This window comes from Hyla sarda, chromosome 4 (assembly GCF_029499605.1).
Source record: "Hyla sarda isolate aHylSar1 chromosome 4, aHylSar1.hap1, whole genome shotgun sequence".
Classification (NCBI taxonomy): domain Eukaryota; kingdom Metazoa; phylum Chordata; class Amphibia; order Anura; family Hylidae; genus Hyla; species Hyla sarda.
In genome coordinates, this window is record NC_079192.1 from 2,104,391 (window position 1) to 2,120,489 (window position 16,099).

General features: G+C 46.1%; 1 protein-coding gene across 1 annotated transcript; it reads right to left on the reverse strand.

Annotated features, from left to right (window-relative positions):
- Nucleotides 1-378: 378 nt before the first annotated feature.
- On the reverse strand, nt 379-1,326 carry LOC130366660 (olfactory receptor 10A7-like). Its single transcript, XM_056568980.1, has one exon. It carries the CDS (start codon nt 1,324-1,326, stop codon nt 379-381), a length of 948 nt encoding a protein of 315 aa, XP_056424955.1.
- Nucleotides 1,327-16,099: the final 14,773 nt, after the last annotated feature.

A 16,099-nucleotide genomic window follows, 5' to 3' on the forward strand; every position in this document is an offset into this window, starting at 1 on the left:
GTGTCACCACAGTAGTAAGGAGATTACATGAGGAGGAGGTTTGTTACAGTGTGTCTCCCCAGTAGTAAGGTAATCACATGAGGAGGAGGTTTGTTACAGTGTGTCATCCCAGTAGTAAGGAGATTACATGAGGGGGAGGTTTGTTACAGTGTGTCGCTCCAGTAGTAAGGTGGGGTGTGTCAAAGGGTGGAGCCAATGGGTGGGGTCAAGGGGCGGCAAAATTAGCTTTCACCTAGGGTGGCAAAAATCCTTGCACCAGTCCAGGGGCCAGATAAAAAAAAATAGTGATATAATTGGTCAGAGACAAATGATTTTTGGCTGTTGGAATCCTAAAACAAGTCAACGAATCGGCAGATCACCTACTGTACAGTAAGTATCTCATTTCATATTAGACATTGATGCCTTTGACCTTAAGTAGGACTTGAGACAAGATTTCATCTCCCGATTCCTCAAGGTGTAAATGATGGGGTTTAACAATGGGGTCCCGATGGTGTATAACAGAGAGAGGACCTTGTTCAGAGTCACAGAATACTGCTGAGAAGGAACCAGATATATGATGAAGATTGTCCCAAAATAGGTGCAAACCGAAGCCAAATGTGAGCTGCAAGTGGAGAAGGTCTTCTGTCTCCCTGTTTTGGTGGAAATCTTCAATATGGTGATGAAGATGGAGACATAACTCACAATAATCAACACGAAAGGGAAAAGACTGAAGGCAATTGTTATGAGGATGGTCTCCGTCTGCACCAGGAAGGTGTCCGAGGAAGACAATTGGATAAGCGGAGCAAGATCGCAAAAAAGATGGTCAATGGTGTTAAAGCCACAAAACTGCAAGTTACAAATGGAAACTGTGGTGATGATCATCACTATGAAGCCGGAGAGCCAAGACCACAAGGCCAGGTGGTTCTGCATCTTCCCGTTCATAATGGTGGAATATCTCAAGGGGTTGCATATGGCCAGATACCTGTCATACGCCATGACCGTAAGAAGAAGACACTCGGTACATCCAGTAGATGCCCCTAAATAGAACTGGGCAATGCACCCATAGAAGGACATGAGACCGCCACTCCCCTTCAAAACGTGCAACATGTTGGGCATGATAATGGTGGTAAAAAGGATTTCGCAGAAGGATAAGTTACCAAGAAAGAAGTACATCGGAGAGTTGAGCCTTGGGCTGGTGGCTATGACGCCGATGATCAGGGAATTTCCAATCAGAGCGGTGAGGTATAATATGAGAAACAACACAAAGATGAAATTCTTTAGAGGGTGAATGTTCCGGAACCCTAAAAGAACCAGCTCCATCACCATTGTCCTGTTCTGCTCACACATGGCCTATTCGAATTCACGATATTTCGCGAATATATGGATGAATATTCGTCCTATGTGCATGCACTATTTCTCCCGTTACCTCTCCCGTCACAAAATAACGTCCGTTATTAATAAAGGGCTATGACGGGTTCAAACGTTTAATGTAAAATCCCATAGACTATAATGGGATTTTGAAACGGCCGTTTTTAATGGTTTTGTTAACGGGTCATTATAACGGATAAAATGGAGAATTCTATATTGTGAAAAGAGCCTAAGAAATCGGGGATCTAAAGATGATAAAAAATGGGGTAAAACTTCCCATGTCGTGATATCGGTTAGACATATCATTAGAAGAGTAAGGAGATAACAGGTACAAGACACAACATATACACAAATGTAACGATAAAAAAATAATGGTGGAGCTGCCGGGATAAAACCTTGTCCGGAACAGACTCTACCTAAGACCTACGCATGCACAATTTTTGAATAAAATGGCAGGAAAGGTTACTGGACCCTGACAGCTGTTACTGGGCTTCTTTAAGGTATTTTCATGGTAAAGACTCATAGTAGGTAGACGCACATTTATATTATATGTGTTCACTTACTGTCTATATCATAGTCCCCCTCCACGTTCCTGGTGAGTGATGCTATGATAAATACAGATGGAGGATATTTAGATGGTTTCTATGGTCTCATTTAGTCCCGGAGGAGTCATAGTATTGTTTTTCAAGGCTCTCGAATGTTGGTGTCGAAAGTGGAAAAATCCTTATTGTGGGTTTTAGGGCCATGTCGGGAAGCAATGAATGACATTGACTGATGCTTGTTAATGGTTGCACTGTCCTACCTCCATATTGTAACAACTTCATTCTATCAGGTCCATTATGTAGGTGGAGGAGTGCGGCACTTTCCTTCTATTGGGAAGCGATTCCTCCGTTGTGTGGCCGGTAGGATACCGCTACATTGTTAATGTCTGGACAACATTTACACGTCTTCATGTTACATCTACAACAACCTTCGAACTCATTGTTGCTGGCTGGTAATTTCTTCTGAGGATCTTGTAGCTGCCGGGGGGAGAAAGTGTTTTTCATGGTTTTTTAGAATAAGTCCTTCCAGGAGGGGTCGTGGAGTAGAATCGTCCGGATTTTACTGTGCAATATTTTGTATCCCCTGATGAAAATACATTTGTAAACACTTGGTTTTGGTTTTTGTTGCTCTTTTGTTTTCTAATTCTATTGGATGTCCGTCCATTCAGCGCATTTTTTAATATGTGTTTTTTTGGGTGGATTATGGGTAACTTTTCTCTTGCGAGCGCTTTGTTATTATTTGACTTTGGGCTTTGGTACTTTTGAACAGTTGTGGCCGACTCTTTGGTATATTTGTTTTGCACTTTTATAGAGTGTCTTGGTCAGTTTGCTTTTCCCTTCTGATGACAAGGTCAGATCCAAATATGTGACACCAATGTCTGAACAGCGTCCTGAAGAAGACAGGTTTTAATCTTTGTTACTTTGATGTTTTGTGAATTCTTTAAATTCAGTTTAAATAATTAGATTTGATAAAGTCTTGTACATTATATATAGATAACAGCTTGGGAAAGGACACTATAATAAGGTTTCTTACTCACCCTGGTTTCGGCAGCATAGAAGTGTCACCTGCCCATGAATTGCATCTGTAGATCACATCCAAGACACATAGAGCACAGATCACAGATCACATCTCACAAATCACATCTCACAGATCACATTTCCCAAATCACATCTCACAAATCACATCTCACAGATCACATTGCACAGGTCACATCACACAGGTCAACTCTCACAGATCACAGCTCACAGATCAAAGCTCAAATCTCACAGATCAGAGCTCAGAGATCATAGCTCACAAATCACAACTCACAGATCACATCTCACAGATCACAAATCACATCTCACAGAACACATCTCACAGATCACATCTCACTGATCAAAGCTCACAGATCACAGATTACATCTCACAGATCACATCTCACAAATCACATCTCACAGATCACAAATCACATCTCACAGATCACATCACAGATCATGGCTCAGATCACGGCTAACAGATCACAGCTCACAGATCACATCTCACAGCTCACGGCTCACAGATCACAGCTCACAGATCACAGCTCACAGATCACGGCTCAGATCACGGCTCACAGATCACAGCTCACAGATCACAGCTCACAGATCACTTCTCAGACACATAGCGCACAGATCACATCTTACAGATCCCAACTCACAGATCGCATCTCCTGCCCGCCCTGACTGTGGAGCTATAACCCTGAGACACATTATATCTGCTCTCGTACAGAAGGGAGTCTGGGGGAATGGCCACAAGGGGAAAACAACAGGGAAAACTCTAGAGAAATATCAAACTATTGCCACAAAAAGTTCATAAAACCTTAAAAATAGAAAAAAGTTTGCAAAATGTAAGAAACAAGAGTGTAATGCTCCAGAGCTGCACTCTCTCTTCTGCTGGTGAAGCCACTCTGTACATAAATTTAACCCCTTAAGGACACAGGGCGTACAGGTACGCCCTGACGTTCTGGTACTTAAAGGGGTTATCCAGGAAAAAACTTGTTTTTTATATATCAACTGGCTCCAGAAAGTTAAACAGATCTGAAAATTACTTCTATAAAAAAATCGTAATCCTTTCAGTACTTATGAGCTTCTGAAGTTAAGGTTGTTCTTTTCTGTCTAAGTGCTCTCTGATGACACGTGTCTCGGGAACCGCCCAGTTTAGAAGGAGTTTGCTATGGGGATTTTCTTCTAAACTGGGCGTTTCCTGAGACACGTGACATCAGAGAGCACTTAGACAGAAAAGAACAACCTTAACTTCAGAAGCTCATAAGTACTGAAAGAAATACCCGATAAATGACCCCATTATAAAAACTGCACCCCTCAAAGTATTCAAAATGACAATCAGTAAGTGTGTTAACCCTTTAGGTGTTTCACAGGAATAGCAGCAAAGTGAAGGAGAAAATTCAAAATCTTCATTTTTTACATTGGCATGTTCTTGTAGACCCAGTTTTTGAATTTTTACAAGGGATAAAAGGAAAAAAATCCTCTCAAAATTTGTAACCCAATTTCTCTCGAGTAAGAAAATACCTCATATGTCTATGTAAAGTGTTCGGCGGGTGCACTAGAGGGCTCAGAAGCGAAGGAGCGACAATGGGATTTAGGAGAGTGAGTTTTTCTGAAATGGTTTTTGGGGGGCATGTCCCATTTAGGAAGCCCCTATGGTGCCAGGACAGCAAAAAACCCCACATCGCACACTATTGTGGAAACGACACCCCTCAAGGAACGTAACAAGGGGTACGGTGAGCCTTAACACCCTACAGGTGTTTGACAACTTTTTGTTAAAGTCGGATGTGTAAATGAAAAAAAAATATTTTTCCACTAAAATGCTGGTTTTTCCCCAAATTTTACTTTTTTACAAAGGGTAATAGGAGAAAATGCCCCCCAAAATTTGTAACCCCATTTCTTCTGAGTATGGAAATACCCCATATGTGGACGTCAAGTGCACTGTGAGCGAACTACAATGCTCAGAAGAGAAGGAGTGCCATTGAGCTTTTAGAGAGATAATTTGTTTGGAATGGAAGTCGGGGGCCATGTGCATTTACAAAGCCCCCCGTGGTGCCAGAACAGTGGACCCCCCCACATGTGACCCCATTTTGGAAACTACACCCCTCACGGAATGTAATAAGGGGTGCAGTGAGCATTTACACCCCACTGGCGTTTGTCAGATCTTTGGAACAGTGGGCTGTGCAAACAAAAAAATTTAATTTTTCATTTTCACAGACCACTGTTCCAAAAATCTGTCAGACCCCTGTGTACATGTACATGGTGCGCTCTCACTCCTGAGCCTTGTTGTGCGTCCACAGAGCATTTTACGCCCACATATGGGGTATTTCCGTACTCAGCAGAAATTGCGTTACAAATTTTGGGGGTCTTTTTTTCCTTTTACCTCTTGTGAAAATAAAAAGTAAAGGGCAACATCAGCATGTTAGTGTAAAAACTTTTTTTTTTTTACACTAACAGGCTGGTGTAGACCCCAACTTTTCCTTTTCATAAGGGGTAAAAGGAGAAAAAGCCCCCCAAAATTTGTTAGGCAATTTCTCCCGAGTACGGAGATACCCCATATGTGACCCTAAACTGTTTCCTTGAAATACGACAGGGCTCCAAAGTGAGAGAGCACATGCGCATTTGAGGACTAAATTAGGGATTGCATAGGGTGGACATAGGGGTATTCTACGCCAGTGATTCCCAAACAGGGTGCCTCCAGCTGTTGCTAAACTCCCAGCATGCCTGGACAATCAGTGGCTGTCCGGAAATGCTGGGAGTTGTTGTTTTGCAACAGCTGGAGGCTCCGTTTTGGAAACACTGCTGTACAATACGTTTTTTTTTTTTATTGGGGGGGACGACAGTGTAAGGGGTGTATATGTAGTGTTTTACTCTTTATTAGGTGGTAGTGTAGTGTAGTGTTTTTAGGGTACATTCACACTGGCGGGTTACGGTGAGTTTCCCGCTAGGAATTTGCGCTGCGGCGAAAAATTTGCCGCAGCTCATACTTGAAGCAGGAAACTTGCTGTAAACCCGCCCGTGTGAATGTACCCTGTACGTTCACATGGGGGGGGGGAACCTCCAGCTGTTTCAAAACTACAACTCCCAGCATGCACGGTCTGTCAGTACATGCTGGGAGTTGTAGTTTTGCAACAGCTGGAGGCACACTGGTTGGAAAACCTTCAGTTAGGTTCTGTTACCTAACTCAGTATTTTCCAACCAGTGAGCCTCCAGCTGTTGCAAAACTACAACTCCCAGCATGCACGGTCTGTCAGTACATGCTGGGAGTTGTAGTTTTGAAACAGCTGGAGGCACACTGGTTGGAAAATACTGAGTTGGGTTCTGTTACCTAACTCAGTATTTTCCAACCAGTGTGCCTCCAGCTGTTGCAAAACTACAATTCCCAGCATGTCTGATCACAGAAGGGCATGCTGGGAGATGTAGTTATGCAACAGCTGGAGGTACGCAACTACAACTCCCAGCATGCCGAGACAGCTGTTTGCTGTGTGGGCATGCTGGAATTTGTAGTTTTGCAACATCTGGAGTGCTACAATTTAGAGACCACTGAACAGTGATCTCCAAACTGTGGACCTCCAGATGTTGCAAAACTACAACTCCCAGCATGCCCAGACAGCAAACAGCTGTGTGGGCATGCTGGGAGTTGTAGTTTTGCAAGATCTAGAGGGCAGTATAGAGATCACTGTGCAGTGGTCTCTAAACTGCAGACCTCCAACTGTTGCAAAACTACAAATTCCAGCATGCCCACACAGCAAACAGCTGTCTGGGCATGCTGGGAGTTGTAGTTTTGCAACATCTGGAGGGCTACAGTCTAGAGACCACTAAAGTGGTCTCAGACTGTAGCCCTCTAGATGTTGCTATGCAACTACTCACCGGCTTCCGTCGCATCCGGGAGCCGTCCTCTTCTGCCGCACGCCGCCGCAGATCTCCGTCGCCGCCGCCGATCCCCGTCGCTCCGCAGCCTCCGGAGGGGTAAGTGGACTCCGGCGCCGCTCCTCTTCGTTTTCCCCGTTCTGCCCCGCCTATTGTGGGAGGGCAGGACGGGGAAAACGAAAGTAAACCCCTCCGCCCCAGATCTGCTATTGGTGGTCGCGTCTAGACCACCAATAGCAGAGATAGGAGGGGTGGCACCCCTGCCACCTCACTCCTATCGCTTTAGGGGGATCGTGGGTGTCTTAGACACCCGCGATCCCCCTTCTATTCCGGGTCACCGGGTCACCATAGACCCGTAATGACCCGGAATCGGCGCAAATCGCAAGTGTGAATTCACTTGCGATTTGCGCCGATCGCCGACATGGGGGTGTCTAATGACCCCCCTGGGCATTTGCACGGGGTGCCTGCTGATAGATATCAGCAGTCACCCCGGCCCGGTCCCCGCCCGGCACGCGGCGGGGGCCAAAATTCCCACGGGCGTATGGATACGCCCTTCGTCCTTAAGTACCAGGACGCAAGGGCGTATGCATACGCCCTTCGTCCCCAACAGGTTAAGGACACAAGGCATACCTGTACGCCTGTGGAAATTCCAGTCCCCACCGCTCGCCAGGCAGGGACCGGACCAGGATGCCTGCTAAGATCATTCAGCAGGCATCCCATGCAAACCCCTGGGGGGTCCTGTTCTTATTCAGAATTAGCTGCGATTCCGGGTCAATGGGTCTCTGGTGTTTCCAAAACGGAGCCTCCAGCTGTCGCAAAACAACAACTCCCAGCATTGCCGGACAGGTCTCTTTAAATTTTGCACCTAAAATTCCATATGATGGCTTATTTTTTGCACCACCAATTCAACTTTTAATGACATCAGTCATTTTACCCAAAAATCTACAGCAAAATGGAAAAAAAAAATCATTGAGAGATAAAATAAAAAATAAAAGCCATTTTGCTAATTTTGGGGGCTTCTGTTTCTACGCAGTGCATTTTTCGGTAAAAATGACACCTTATCTTTATTCTGTAGGTCCATATGATTAAAATGATCCCCTACTTATATAGGTGATTTTGTCGGACTTCTGGAAAAAATCATAACTACATGCAGGAAAATTTATACGTTTAAAATTGTCATCTTCTGCCCCTATAACTTTTTAATTTTTCAGTGTATGGGGCGGTATGAGGGCTCTTTTTTTGCGCCGTGTTCTGAAGTTTTTATTAGTACCATTTGTATTGACCAGACTTATTGATCGCTTTTTATTCATTTTTTCATGATATAAAAAGTGACCAAAAAGGCACTATTTCAGACTTTGGAATTTTTTGCGCGTACGCCATTGACTGTGCAGTTTAATTAATGATATATTTTTATAATTCGGACATTTCCGCACGCAGCGATACCACATATGTTTATTTTGATTTTTATTTACACAGTTTTTTTTTATGGGAAAAGGAGGGTGATTCAAACTTTTATTAGGGAAGGGGTTAAATGATCTTTATTCACTTTTCTTTTCCTTTTTTTGCAGTTTTATAGCTCCCATAGGGACCTATAACACTGCACACACTGATCTCTTATACTGATCATGGTTATCCCATAGGGACCTATAACACTGCACACACTTATCTCTTATACTGATCATTGTTATCCCATAGGGGACTATAACACTGCACACACTGATCTCTTACACTGATCATTGTTATCCCATAGGGACCTATAACACTGCACACACTGATCTCTTATACTGATCATTGTTATCCCATAGGAGGCTATAACACTGCAAACACTGATCTCTTATACTGATCATTGTTATCAAATAGGAGACTATAACACTGCACACACTGATCTCTTATACTGATCATTGTTATCCCATAGGAGGCTATAACAAAGCACACACTGATCTCTTATACTGATCATTGTTATCCCCTATGGGACTATAACACTGTACACTCTGATCTTTTACATCGATGAATGGTTTTTCATAGGAAACCATTGATTGATGATTCTGACGCTTGACTGCTCATGCCTGGATCTCAAGCACTGAGCAGTCATTCGGCGATCGGACACCAGGAGGCAAGGTAGAAGACCATCCTCGTGTCCCAGAGCTGTTTGGGATGTCGCGATTTCAGCGCCCTGAGCTAACCGGCAGTGATTTACTTTCACTTTAGACACGGCGTTCAACTTTTAATAGGGTTAATAGTGCGCGACACCGCAATCAGTGCTGGGCGCTATTAGCCACGGGTCCCGGCCGTTGTTAGAGGCCGGGCCCGACCCGCTATGACACGGGGCCATGCCATGGCCCCGTGTTATAGAAAGGGAAAGGAATCAGGACGTACCGGTACGTCCTTGGTCCTTAACAGGTGAAGGTTTATAGAAAGACACTACTGCATTTCACTTTCTGAGGAAAAACACCTTATCGCAATTAGAGATGAGCGAATTGAACCTGACGAATCAGAATTCGTTACAAATGTCATGAAAAATTGGATTCACAACTAATGCGAATATCGCCGTGATTCTATCGCACGAATCGCTTCATTAAACTCCATTTAGTGCGGTCCAGGGCATCTAAAATGGCGGATCCACATGTGAGGACAAGGCAAGGTGGGAAGGCGGGAAGGGAAGTAGGCGGGATGACCTTGAATCCCATGCAGGATGCAGCCTATGAGCAGTCAGTCACCCCTGTGATGTCACAGCCCTATATATTTGGCAGAGAGATAGGACGGACAGCACTGTGTGTGTGTTACACAGAAAAGCTAATTCCAGCAGCGTTTCACCACCTAGTCACATTAGAGTTCTCGTGGACGGAGGGTATTGTTTTTTTCACTGAAGAGGATTTTTACTGCAGCCATTAACCTCCCAGTCACTTTCTTCAGCATAGTTTTACAGAGAGGGGCAGAGAGCTGTGTGTTGCCTTATACATTTCAACTGCATCAACTTCATAAACCTTAGCAGAAGAGGCAGGAATAATTTTTCAGCACAATTCTGCATCTTTGTTCCACAACAAATCATCTGCTGGTTATACTAGTCTGTAGACGGTATAATACTCAGCAGTCCATTCCTAATAGTCTTTGACAGAGTGCAATTTTGGGTTTAGTACACTGCTTTTGTGTGCTCCAATACTGTTGTGTACTGCTGGTGTTGTGCAACAATACTTTTTAAGCGTACTTTAGCGCATTTTTCTGCCTTAATAAGTGCATATCACATACAGTACCTACATCTAAGTAGTGTACTATTTAGTAGCTGTTAATCTGTAAAGGGCCTAGATACTGTGAAAGGACAGGCAAAAGTAATCACCGGCTTGTGTTTTACTCCAATACATTTTTTAAGCGTACTGTAGCACATTTATTTGCCCTCATAAGTGCATACCACATGCATTAATCTAAGTAGTGTACTATTTTGTACCTGTTAATCTGTTAAGGGCCTAGATACTGTAAAAGGACAGTCAAAAGTACTCACCGGCTGGTGTTTTACTCCAATAAATTTTTTTAAGCGTACTGTAGCACATTTTTCTGCCCTCATAAGTGCATACCATATACGTACATCTAAATAGTGTACTTTTTTGTACCTGTTAATCTGTTAAGGGCCTAGATACTGTGAAAGGCCAGGCAAAAGTACTCACCGTCTGGTGTTGTACTCAAATATTTTTTTAAGCGTACTGTATCGAATTTTCCGCACTCATAAGTGCATACCACATACGTACATCTAAGTAGTGTACTATTTTGTACCTGTTAATCTGTCAAGGGCCTAGATACTGTGAAAGTCCAGGCAAAAGTAATTACCGGCTGGTGTTTTACTCCATTACGTTTTTTTAGGCATACTGTAGCACATTTTTCTGCCCTCATAAGTGCATACCACATACATACATCTAAGTAGTGTACTATTTTGTACCTGTTAATCTGCCAAGGGCCTAGATACTGTGAAAGGCCAGGCAAAAGTACTCACCGGCTGGTGTTGTACTCAAATACTTTTTAAGGGTGCGTTCCCACCTGGCATATACATAGCGTATTTCACTCTGCACAAAATTTGAGGCAGCAGGGTGAAATACGCTGTGTATTCCTGGCTCACTATACACATGGGGCTTTCCGCAGGCAGCCCTATGCCTGTAGTGAGCTTTGGAGGCGGAGCCTCTAAAACTCCGTACACACATAGTGCTGTGGCAGGAAAGCCCTGTGTGTATAGTGAACGAGTGTCAGGATCCGGACTGGTATGCAGCGAGGACACTGGAGGTGGATCCTCTGTGTCAGTGGGGTGATGACGTGGGCTGTACCAGGGGAATGGAATCTAAGGGGTTACTGGTTTTCACCAGAGCCCGCCGCAAAGTGGGATGGACTTGCAGCGGCAGGTAACCCCCAGGTCGTTCCACCCGATAGCGACTCAACCCCACTGACAGCTGAGACAGGCGCGGTACACAGGGACAAGGCAAGAGCAAGGTCGGACATAGCAGAAGGTCAGGGCAGGCAGCAAGAGTCATAGTCAGGGGCAACAGCAGAAGGTCTGGGTACACAGGCTTGGGAACACACGAAAACGCTTTCTCAGGGCACTAAGGCAACAAGATCCGTCAGGGACAGGAAGGGGAAGTGTGTTTTTATATCAATGGAGGGCCAGGAACCAAGGCACTGATTGGGCCAGGCACCAAGAGCGGGGCCGTGGATTGGGATGCGACCCGCGGACGGGCGCGGATCGCATCCCCGCCGGCAGTGACAGTGCAGCTCTCCCGGTCAGCGGGTCTGACCGGGACGCTGCCAAGAAGAGAACGCCGCAAGCGCTCCGGGGAGGAGCAGGGACCCGGAGCGCTCGGCGTAACAGTACCCCCCCCCCTTTGGTCTCCCCCTTATTTTGGAGCCCATGAACCTATGGATGAGCTCCTCGTCGAGGATATTGTCCTCAGGCTCCTAAGACCTCTCTTCGGGGCCACAATTCTCCCAGTCAACAAGAATTTTTTTTTTACCTCTGACAAACTTGGAGGCGAGGATTTCTTTGACTGCAAAGACATCAGAGGAGCCAGAGACAGGAGCAGGAACGGTGACCTTGGGGGAAAAGCGGTTAAGAACGAGAGGTTTGAGAAGGGAAACATGAAAGGAGTTAGGAATACGAAGAGAAGGAGGAAGATGAAGCTTGTAGGAGACAGAGTTGATTTGACTTTTGACTTTAAATGGTCCAAGGTAATGTGGACCCAGCTTGTAGCTAGGAACACGAAACCGGATATATTTGGCACACTTTGTCACCAGGAGCGAAGACAGGAGGAGTTCTTCTCTTTTTTATCTGCATGTCTCTTCATACTAGACGAGGCCAGTAGGAGCGACTTTTGAGTCTCCTTCCAGATAACTGAGAAGTCCCGGGTTACTTCATCTACGGCAGGAACTCCAGAAGTGGGAATGGGGAGGGGGGGCAGAGGGTGATGGCCGTACACCACAAAGAATGGGGATTTGGCGGAGGATTCAGAATTTTTGAAATTGTACGAGAATTCAGAATCTGGTTTACTCTCTCTACTTGTCCATTGGATTGGGGGTGATTGGAGGATGAGAAATGTAATTTGATTTTTAATTGGTTACAGAGAGCTCTCCAAAATTTCGGCACAAATTGAACGCCTCTATCCGAGACGATATGCGTGGGAAGCCCGTGAAGGTGAAAAATATGCAGAAAAAATTGCTTCACCAATTGTGGCGCAGAAGGAAGACCTGGAAGTGGAATGAAGTGTGCCATTTTGGAGAAACGATCAACGACCACCCAGATGACGGTGTTGCCATGGGATACGGGCAGATCCGTAATAAAAATCCATGGCAATTTGGGACCATGGCTGCTCGGGGACGGGTAAAGGAAGGAGGTGTCCAGCAGGCTTCTGGCGAGGGGTTTTATCCCGGGCACAAACAGTACAGGCCCGAACGAAATCAGTAACATCACCCTCTAGTGTAGGCCACCAATACAGACGGGAGATGAGCTGAATGGACTTTTTAATGCCAGCATGACCAGCCAGGTGAGAGGAATGTCCCCATTTGAGGATATTGAGGCGAAGGCGTGGAGGAACAAAAGTCTTTCCAGGGGGGGGTTAGCCCCAGTGAGGCTGGAGCAGAGGAGACCAGGCACTCAGGCGGTACGATATGCTGCAGAGGGGCTTCAGATTTGGAGGCATCAGAGGAACGAGAAAGGGCGTCAGCTATGACATTCTTGTCAGCGGGACGGAAGTGTATGTCAAAGTTAAAGCAGGCAAAAAACGACGACCATCTAGAGTGGCGAGGATTCAGACGCTGAGCGGACTGGAGGTAAGAGAGATTCTTTTGGTCAGTGTAAATGACAATGGGGTGTTTGGAACCCTCCAATAGATGTCTCCACTCCTCGAGTGCTAACTTGATGGCCAGAAGTTCACAATCTCCAATAGAATAGTTCTTTTCTGCCGGAGAGAACGTTTTTGAGAAAAAAACACAAGTAATGTTACGTCCGGTAGCGTTTTTTTGAAGAAGTATGGTTCCGGCTCCGATTGAGGAAGCGTCTACTTCCAGGAAGAATGGCTTCAACGGATCAGGTCTGGACAGAACTGGTGCAGAGGCCAAGGCAGCTTTGAGACGATTGAAGGCCTCATCCACTTGTGGAGGCCTCGACTTAGGATTAGCATTCTTCCTGGTCAGGGCCACAATAGGGGCTACTATGGTGGAGAAGTGGGGAATAAACTGTCGGTAATAGTTGGCAAATCCCAGGAAGCGTTGGATAGCACGGAGTCCAGAAGACTAGGTCACCTAGGAAAGGAAGACTGTTGCATTCAAAGAGACATTTTTCAAATTTAGCGTACATGTGGTTTTCACTGAGTCTTTGGAGCATTTGACGGACATGACGACAGTGTTCCTCTAAGTTGGAGGAAAAAATCAAGATGTCATCCAAGTAAACCACAACACAGGTATACAATAAGTCTGGAAAGATCTCTTTAACGAAGTCCTGGAAGACTGCAGGGGCGTTGCAGAGCCCAAAGGGCATAACTAGATATTCAAAATGTCCATCTCTGGTATTGAACGCGGTCTTCCACTCATCATCTTTACGGATGCGAATAAGATTATACGTGCCCCTTACGTCCAGTTTGGTGAAGATACTTGCTCCACGTAGACGGTCAAAGAGTTCGGAGATCAAAGGCAGGGGATAGCGGTTTTTGATGGTAATTTTATTTAAACTGAGGTAGTCAATACATGGACGTAAGATCCATCCTTTTTTGAAACAAAGAAGAACCCCGCTCCAGAAGGGGATGAGGATTTCCGAATAAAACCTCACTTTAGGTTCTCCTGGATATACTCCGACATGGCTTGAGTCTCTGGGGCTGACAGAGGGTAAATCCTGCCACGGGGCGGAGTGGTACCAGGAAGGAGGTCAATGGGACAATCATAAGGTCTATGAGGAGGTAAGATCTCTGCTTGCTTTTTGCAGAAAGCATCTGAAAAGTCCTGTTAAGCCTTGGGAAGGCCCAGTAAAGGTGAAGCCTCAGGGGTTTGACAAGTGGGAGCAGTTTTGAGGCAACGCTTGTGACAAGAAGGACCCAAACTTTTGATCTCCCCGGTGGTCCAGTCGAGGGTAGGAGCATGACGTTGGAGCCACGGCAGGCCGAGAAGAACTTCAGAGGTGCAGTTAGGCAGAACGAAAAATTTAATTTTTTCATGGTGAAGTCCAATGCTCATAGGCAGGGGTTCAGTGCGGTAGCGCACAGTGCAGTCCAATTTTTCTCCGTTAACAGAAGAGATAAAGAGCGGTTTGACGAGACGGGTTACAGGGATACTGAACTTATTAACGAAAGAGGCCAAGATAAAGTTTCCTGCAGATCCTGAGTCCAAGAAGGCCACTGCTGAGAAGGAGGAGTTGGCGGAAGGAGAAATCCGCACAGGTACCGTCAGACATGGAGAGGCAGAATTCACACCAAGAGTCGTTTTACCCTTGTGAAGTAGGTGTGTGAGTTTCTCCTGAAACGGAGGGCGGATAGGACAGTCTTTTAGGAAGTGTTCGGTACTTGCACAGCACAGGCACAAATTCTAATTACTGCGGCGAGTCCTCTCTTGTAGGGTCAGGCGAGACCGATCAACTTGCATAGCCTCCTCGGTGGAAGGCACAGGAACAGATTGCAAAGGATGTTGGAAGAGAGGAGCCGGGGAGAAAAACCGCCTCGTGCGAACAAGATCCTTTTCCTGTCGAAGTTCCTGGCGTCTTTCCGAGAAACGCATGTCGATGCGGGTGGCAAAATGGATTAGTTCAGACAGATTTGCAGGAATTTCTCGTTCGGCCAGGACATCTTTGATGTTACTGGATAAGCCTTTCTTGAAGGTCGCACAGAGGGCCTCATTGTTCCAGGATAGCTCAGAGGTGAGGGTACGGAACTGGATGGCGTATTCGCCCTCAGAAGAACTCCCTTGGACAAGGTTCAGCAAAGCAATCTCGGCTGAGGAGGCCCGGGCTGGCTCCTCAAAAACACTACGTACTTCTGAGAAGAAGGACAGGATAGTAGCGGTGGCGGGATCGTTGCGGTCCCAAAGCGGTGTGGCCCATAACAAAGCCTTTCCAGACAGGAGACGGACCATGAAAGCCACCTTAGACCGTTCAGTAGGGAATTGGTCCAACATCATCTCCAGGTGTAGGGAACACTGGGACAGGAATCCATGGCACTGTTTAGAGTCCCCATCAAACTTGTCCGGTAGAGACAGGCGGAAGCTGGGAGCAGCCACTCGCTGCGGAGGAGATGCAGGAGCTGGCGGAAGAGATGGTTGCTGTAGTTGCGGCAGAAGCTGTTGCAGCATAACGGTCAGCTGAGTCAGCTGCTGTCCTTGTTGCACGATCTGTTGTGATTGCTGGGCGACCACGGTGGTTAGGTCAGCGACACTAGGCAGCAGGACCTCAGCGGGATCCATGGCTGGATCTACTGTCAGTATGCAGCGAGGACACTGGAGGTGGATCCTCTCTGTCAGTGAGGTGATGGTGTGGGCTGTACCAGGGGAACGGAATCTAAGGGGTTACTGGTTTTCACCAGAGCCCACCACAAAGCGGGATGGACTTGCAGCGGCAGGTAACCCCCAGGTCGTTCCACCCGACAGCTGAGACAGGCACGGTACACAGGGACAAGGCAAGAGCAAGGTCGGACGTAGCAGAAGGTCAGGGCAGGCAGCAAGAGTAGTAGTCAGGGGCAACAGCAGAAGGTCTGGGTACACAGGCTTGGGAACACACTAAACGCTTTCTCAGGGCACTAAGGCAACAAGAAGGGACAGGAAGGGGAAGTGGGTTTTTATATCAATGGAGGTGTTTGACACTGATTGGGCCAGGC